This window comes from Perkinsus marinus, assembly GCF_000006405.1.
Source record: "Perkinsus marinus ATCC 50983 genomic scaffold scf_1104296955314, whole genome shotgun sequence".
In the NCBI taxonomy this organism is placed as follows: Eukaryota; Perkinsozoa; order Perkinsida; family Perkinsidae; genus Perkinsus; species Perkinsus marinus.
Window position 1 is genome coordinate 186,126 of NW_003207807.1, and position 7,022 is coordinate 193,147.

General features: G+C 47.9%; 2 protein-coding genes across 2 annotated transcripts in view; both read right to left on the reverse strand.

Moving 5' to 3' along the window:
- Nucleotides 1-1,777: 1,777 nt before the first annotated feature.
- On the reverse strand, nt 1,778-3,819 carry Pmar_PMAR024082 (exosome complex exonuclease rrp4, putative; the record flags this gene model as incomplete). Its single annotated transcript, XM_002775814.1, has 10 exons — nt 1,778-1,886; nt 1,993-2,093; nt 2,257-2,311; nt 2,359-2,459; nt 2,508-2,575; nt 2,633-2,723; nt 2,862-2,991; nt 3,044-3,129; nt 3,174-3,275; nt 3,664-3,819. The coding sequence occupies 10 exons, from the start codon at nt 3,817-3,819 to the stop codon at nt 1,778-1,780; spliced, it is 999 nt and encodes a 332-aa protein (XP_002775860.1).
- Nucleotides 3,820-6,976: 3,157 nt separating this feature from the next.
- Pmar_PMAR024083 (hypothetical protein) overlaps nt 6,977-7,022 on the reverse strand; it is a gene marked incomplete at both ends in the record, with an annotated part of 903 nt that continues 857 nt past the window's right edge. The window contains one exon of the mRNA XM_002775815.1: nt 6,977-7,022. This exon is cut by the window's right edge and continues 4 nt beyond it. Coding sequence (XP_002775861.1) covers nt 6,977-7,022 — 46 coding nt within the window.

Here is a 7,022-nt window from a genome sequence, read left to right on the forward strand (position 1 = left end):
AATCAACAGTTTGCTCACTGATATCTCTGCCTTTCTATCGGCCTTCCGCTGCCACAATGTCGAAGATATTCCGTGCTAAAACTCTGACTTCAAAGGAAGAAAATATCGTAGAATCGATTCTTGACTGTCCTGATCAGTCTCAATACCATTGAGGAGTTTAGGCAAGGGAGCCTCCTGAACACTATTGTGATGAGCACTACGTACTAAGGAAGCTACTATAAGCATTGCATGGACAGCTATCAGGGGACTGCATTAGATAAAACATGATTTAATCGCAAGTGGAAAATGCACAGCTAGAGTAGCATGTTCATCACTCGCGTCATAGAGTTTACAGGGTAGATGGGTAACCACGAATGGGCTCACTTGAACGCCTCTCTCGTATCCAATAGGATAATGAGGGAAGCCCACAAACGACGTCGTCTGTGATTTAGGTGCTTCACTCGAGGGTATCAACTGAACACGTTACGAGTGTTTCCCAGCCCGAGTATACAATGGCGGATTCTTCTCTAACGCGGTGTGCAACTTACTACAACCAGTGACTATGAGGAGAAACTATTCATGCCGCGAATGTCTGGGTGGCGAGCTTCTTCGATGGAAGAAATAGTCCGTAGCATGTATCGCCAGTGGTGGAATTTACTTAGCTGAGATCAGAAGTTTTCACACCACATATTAGGAATTCACACACGACACAGTAGAAGTGGACAAAGGCCAACAAGCATTTCTTCAAAATTTCATCAGAATGTTCATATTGTCATCAACACACATAGTTGACCATGTGCATATTTTCCCGCCCTGCGTATCGCTTTTCCTGCTACCAATGAAAGGCCCAACGCACGACATCAAGAGCTACTCCCGAACCTGACCTGCTGATCGTTTCTAGTCAGCACAGGTGCGGTTGCTGTCATCATTTCTACCCGAGGTCGACCGAAACTCAGAAAAGTATATTGGTAGAGTACCTACAGCAACGAGATCTCTCAAAGAAAACACCATTTCACTAGGAGCATTCGATGGCCTATATACGACTATACGCGTGGCTTCGTCATTAATCAACACATAGGCCGACGATTCGACTCGCAGGGTTGTATCCAGCAGAGAACAATGGCGACGCAACTACTCTAGCAGTGAGGTAACCAAGTAGGGCGGCGAGGAGTGTAACGAAGCAAGCTTTCCGTTCTCCCATAGTGAAAGGTCGTGCACAACTCAGACGACCAATCGCTGACCAAACGGGTACATCCCTTTTATCGATGCCCGTTTAGGCACATACGAACGCAACACTATCGGTGATCGATATGATGTTGCAAAGTATTCGTTCAGTTGTTTCATCTACTCACGTCAATACTTGGTTGTAGAGTCATGCGTATCAGACAAGTTATGCTCTCTTTCCCTTTCTGACTATCAAAAAATCAACCACACTGTGTTTCCATTGGACAGTATATACTGCGTATTGTATATCGCGGTGATCGTCTTATATATTGTATAGCCATCCACCGTATATACTGTACATATAGCATATACAGGGTTAGGGACTATCCTCATCGAATCAATGCCAGGCCAACAGTGTGCGTGTCACCAACTACAGCGCTAGTAACAACCTTCAGTGCCTTCTTTAAATGCGGTCATCATGGGATGTTAAAAAGCGTGTAGAATTGCTGATTGGTACACGGTGAACGGAATCACCACCGTCCCGCGTGGATACGGTTGAATATCTGCTCAGTCTAACTATTGACAACACCGAGCATCAAAATGCTTATGAAACGTTGAGTGGGACGTGACAGTGTTAGCTGGCTTCAGCCATCTTCTCATCGCCGTCGTCATCATTCACGACCTTCCGGCCCGCCGCAACTTCTCGGGCCTCATTGGCGCACTCCAGGGCAACTTCAGGGATCCTGACAACCGTTTCTCGATGCCCACACGAGGAACCCCAAAGTTTCCCTCGAAACAACCCCGAGATAAGATGCCCTCAACCGTTGCAACCAACTCCCAGTGGCCTACAAGAAATCTTTTCCCTCCAGTCCTCTCCGTCGAGCCGCATCTACTACGCCCAACATGGAGTCAATCGTTACCTCCGAGAAGGAACTGCCGAGAGCCTCAATCTAAACAGAAGCCTGCCATCACCATCATCGTGTTACAGCCTAACGAAGATTCTCAGTGACATTCCTCTCTAAGCAACTTTTTTCTTCTCCCCAACTGTCTTGGGTTCCCACACACACCACCTCACGCTATCCCAAGACTCGGATATTAATCAGCCCAACTTACGCATGCACACAAAAGGGCTATGGCCTGTCTCGACGCCTGGTCAACTTCTTGGAACCTGTCAAGTCACCACTGCACTCACATCAACGCTGATGATGAACCGACCCTTTCTCAGTCTGTGTGAAGTTGATGGACTGAATATGGCCCGACTGCTTCGGCTTCATACCAACCCAAATCCAACCGTTCAGACCAAGCACGACTTGTAACTGATGACAATCAGACACATAGTCCAATAGCACTCCCGCCCTGCTCACATGATCAAAGGGTGCCGGTAGATTCTCAACAATATGTGAGGACTGCCTCCTCACCAGCGACGAGGACACTAAGGAGAACCATCAGTGAGATAAGGATATGCTGTAGGTGTTGTTGCTGTTACTACCTCTAACCATCTGACCATTATACAGCTTGCCGTACTTGGCACTACGAGTGTGTAGAATAACATCTCCACTGTCCGATACCACCTTCTGAATCTGAACAGGGCAACGACATTCCTAATTCGAAGCAAGGCAATCCACACAATCACGAGGGTATCCGTACTAAGTGACGCTAAGAATCACATGGCGAACATCCCTACGACTGCTACAGGTGTATTCCTGGTCAATGCTCACCTCAGCACTGAGCAAATCTCCCTCAGTAAACATTGCTCGCATATTCATCCTGTCAGTGTCAGTCCTCCGACGCTGCTCTCCTTGAGGAAGATTAACACCACCAATAGGCAAAGCCGCCAACGATCCACCACTGAGAGCAAACATACCCCATCCAGGGATCGAACCCGGGACCATCAGCTTACCCGCCATAATCCAACATCCACCTATCCCCGCCCACTTCAGCGACTCTTCCCACGATCACATCGCCAACCTCCCCCGTGTACCGACTCTACAACGGGTCCATCCCCAGCCCAACAAACCACCAATTTTTACCTTCAACGGCCGTATATAAAGCAACTTGTTCACTCTCTCTAATATTCCTCTCACTGTAGCGACCAACTTGCCATCAACAGGATCAACCAGTAGCCCTCGCCCCTGAAGGAGTATAGATCGATTCATTAACGGTGTGGATCTCCCGAATCACGGGAATAAGACTTCAAGTCCGAGCACAGCCGGACGAGCCAATTTTCATAAACCATCGGATATCAGCAAACACGGAAAACGCCAGGGAGATCGACACAAGCAGCTTGAGGATCAATGACAAGTTCGATAAGTTACCATGCAGCATTCATGAAAAGACAACCCAAGTCAACAGTAGTATACGACACCACTACTTTAACTCTCTCAAGCCTACAAAGGAGTATGTTAATAAGAGAAAATTCTTCCTCCGAAACTTATTTCCCATAACGTTTAAGTGCATGCTACGTCAAAACAGCCACTTGCTGTTACCGACTCTCTCCAGCGCCACCCTCCCCCCCACTACCTTCAAATAGCCCTTATCAGCATTGATGACATCCCCCGGCAAGACCAGCTGCCTTTGATACATCTGCTGATGATGTGCCGAGTCCAACGTGGTCATCGACACATCACCATTCGTGCCTTCCTCAGCACTCCTATTGCCCGACTTGATCGACAACATAGACGGCAATGAGGCAACTGAGACATCCACGACCATCACTCTGATCCCACTCAAACGCGACTACACAGGAAATAGAAGCAGCATTTACGAAGGCATACTAGATAACACACAATATGTCAGTCCATGGCCCCCCTTACTCAACCCTGTATCGTCTCGTTGACCATCGTGCGAAATGAGTCCGAATTACTCACTAGGATACGGCTACTACAATAACTACCACACCAACCTTGACACGTTGAGTACTTGTCCGATGGTTTACCAATCCCTGCAAAAGTGCCTTCGAACCTGCCTTCCTCCAACGCCTCTAGTCACGTACTACAACCAGGCTCATCTCCACTCACGTGACAACTGACATCCACCTTCAACAACGTGCTTTCTGACCAGCCCACCAGCTTCCACCAGTCTATACGTCTGACGCTTAGCAAGCCTCGCACGTACGTTTATCGAATACTTACCCAAAAAGTGGGAGGGGAGGTTCCTACAGTGCCCACCATTGCAGCCTCCTATACACAATTCAACCCTACACCTTTCTAACCCGATATACATCATTCCTTCCACTGCTGCCTTCAATGAACACCACCACAGAGCCTCCGCCGTGACAGACACTCAGTGACCAGAAGTTCGCACACGTCCAAAGAACCATGGACCCCACTACTACCAGTGATATATGCCTGATGGCCAACGACTATATTCTCCATAATACGCTTTTTCTAGTCCTTATTACTCAACCTCCTTAGCCAGTGTCGGGCCGAATGCATATACATATCGAGCCAGGCCTCTGCAACAAGTCCGATCGACCATACCGTGTGAAGCCATCTACGAAAGTTGATTCTATTCTATACTCACTCGTTCTGTCATGCACTACTATGGAAATGAGAGTGTTATGCTCGGCAAAAGGGAACGAGAAGAGTCAGCCCGTTGAGCAGTCTTAATTAGGATGCGATAGACACAGACTGCAACCCTTGAGGGTTGTGGTTCTCCCCAAACCACAGCCATCACGTTAGGCATGGCCGTGCAACGATCACAGAGTAGTCAGGCACGAGTCGTGCCGCACGCCTTCACCTCGCCCGGAGCTAAACTTTCTCAATCAACCCACGATCATAATCCCGCACAGGTTCTATCCCGGGCGACTGCTTTTTTCCACCAAAAAAACTCATCCCGTCAACAGTTGACTGCCAACTTCAGTATTTCATGATCAACTCAAAACCTGTTAATTTTAACAGCATAAGGTCTATGTCGATTCAGCATGAAAATATCCACTCAAAAGCGAGCAGTGGGACTGTAAATGCTTTCCGAACCGCTCAATATCATCCCTTAGTCGTGTGGACGATGAGGCGATCTGAACAACAGATAGTATTATTCCTAAACATAACACAGCCGTCGCAGTTACCAAGCTCTCATCATTCCTCAACAGAGGCCGAGGTCCGTCCGACAGGTTACTATGTGACGTCTTCTCTGGCCCAACCGAGCAGCTCCCTGCAGTTTTCGGAAGGCGAGGAAAGGAAAGACTAGCAAAAAGCAGTCGAACATGATTCAAATCGTCGTCTTCGCCATCACCTCGCTTGAAGCCCTTCACATGCCGGCGAAATACCACTTCTGCTCTCTGACGACATCATCGCCGACCGCGAAGGCGCATGGCGTTCTATTGCTAAGTTCTCTTCGCCAGACCAACTGAACGAGTCTATGGTGTCCCATACCACTCCCCACGCAACTCTTGCAACAACCACTGCTACATAGAGCTCCCAAACCACTTACATGCTCATCGACGAAGATCTCGGGAGTGGCTCTTTGAGATTGGGCACTTTTAGCGACTGTATAGGTAGCGTTATAGTCACACTTGTCGCCATGCCAGTATTCACTGGAAAATTCAAAACTAGACTAACGGCATCGCGTGGCCGTATACTTTCCTCCAACAGCAATTGACCAACACAATGCAACCATACCTTCCAGAAGTCTATCTCGCGGTTCGGCCCATCAATTTAGCAAGAAAGGATGTCAAATTCGCCGACAGGGAAATCAATTTAACGGCGATGGTCGAATTGGGAAATCAAATAAAGCGAATAAGACCTGTTCAGTGAGTGCATCAATTTCCTGATGAAGGAATGCAACTTCACAGACAAGGACATCAATTTCGGGTTGCAGTGTCGAATGTGAATATTTACACTGTGCAGCCCCACGATCGAATTTCGAATAACTCTATAGATCCTGTCGCTCTGTGCGAGGTTACTCAGACACAGCTCGTTCAACTTGGAGCTCTATAGGGCGTACCTGATATGCATAGAATTTCCTGGCACGTGAAGGAATACACAGCATCTCGAACCAATTCCGTATCCAAAGCGGTCAACCAGTCCACGACGACGCCCTTCCTTGTCTCCAGCTGTGTTACCCACCAACGTAAGTCGAAATCGAACATAAGGAGCAGACCACTATTTCTTCCCATATCTTCGGTATTGAGTCGAGCAGCAAACCAAGATCCACGTTGGACAGGTAAACAGCCAGGAATGCATCAGAGCCATACAAAGATGCCACCATGACCTTAACCGTGACCGAGGCAACGCGGATGATGTGCATCTGTAGAGCGTCCCTCGAGTAGTTCAACAGACGCTGAGAGCAATTATAAATAGTCGCTAGACGAGCCAGCAAGACCGGTGGACGCCGTGGAGCTGGACAGGGGGCTCTTGGTTGGCAAGAGGTTCCCTAAGATACCATCCATGGAAGACAATTCACTGAATATGATGAATATGATGACAAAGAACTCGGCAACTTGATGAGAGTAAAAGTCATTATCATTGATACTACACCAACCATAGAATCATAGTAAACATGCACTTATCACTGCTGTTGGCAGCCCTCCTCCTCGCCGCCGCCACCCGTCACGATGTTTATTGTGCGATCGGAAGCTTCATCGCCGAAGCCCTCCATCATCCGATGTGGATTATGATGGGCCTGAGCCGTAATGGGCTGCCTCTCGACGAGGGTAGCGAAGCTCACTTGGCGCGTCACATCACAGACGTCCCCGAAAGCCTGTCTAAAACTGAAAAAACGGAGCAGTTCGGAAGGTCCTAATGAGCTGTACAGTATAGCAATGAATTGTACACAGTGACGTGTCTACAGCATTTCCAAGTCAAACGAATATTTTGCCCGAAATTTAGATAATTTACCAACTTCTTTTGAGAAAATGCTTTTTTTTAAATTTTCTACCG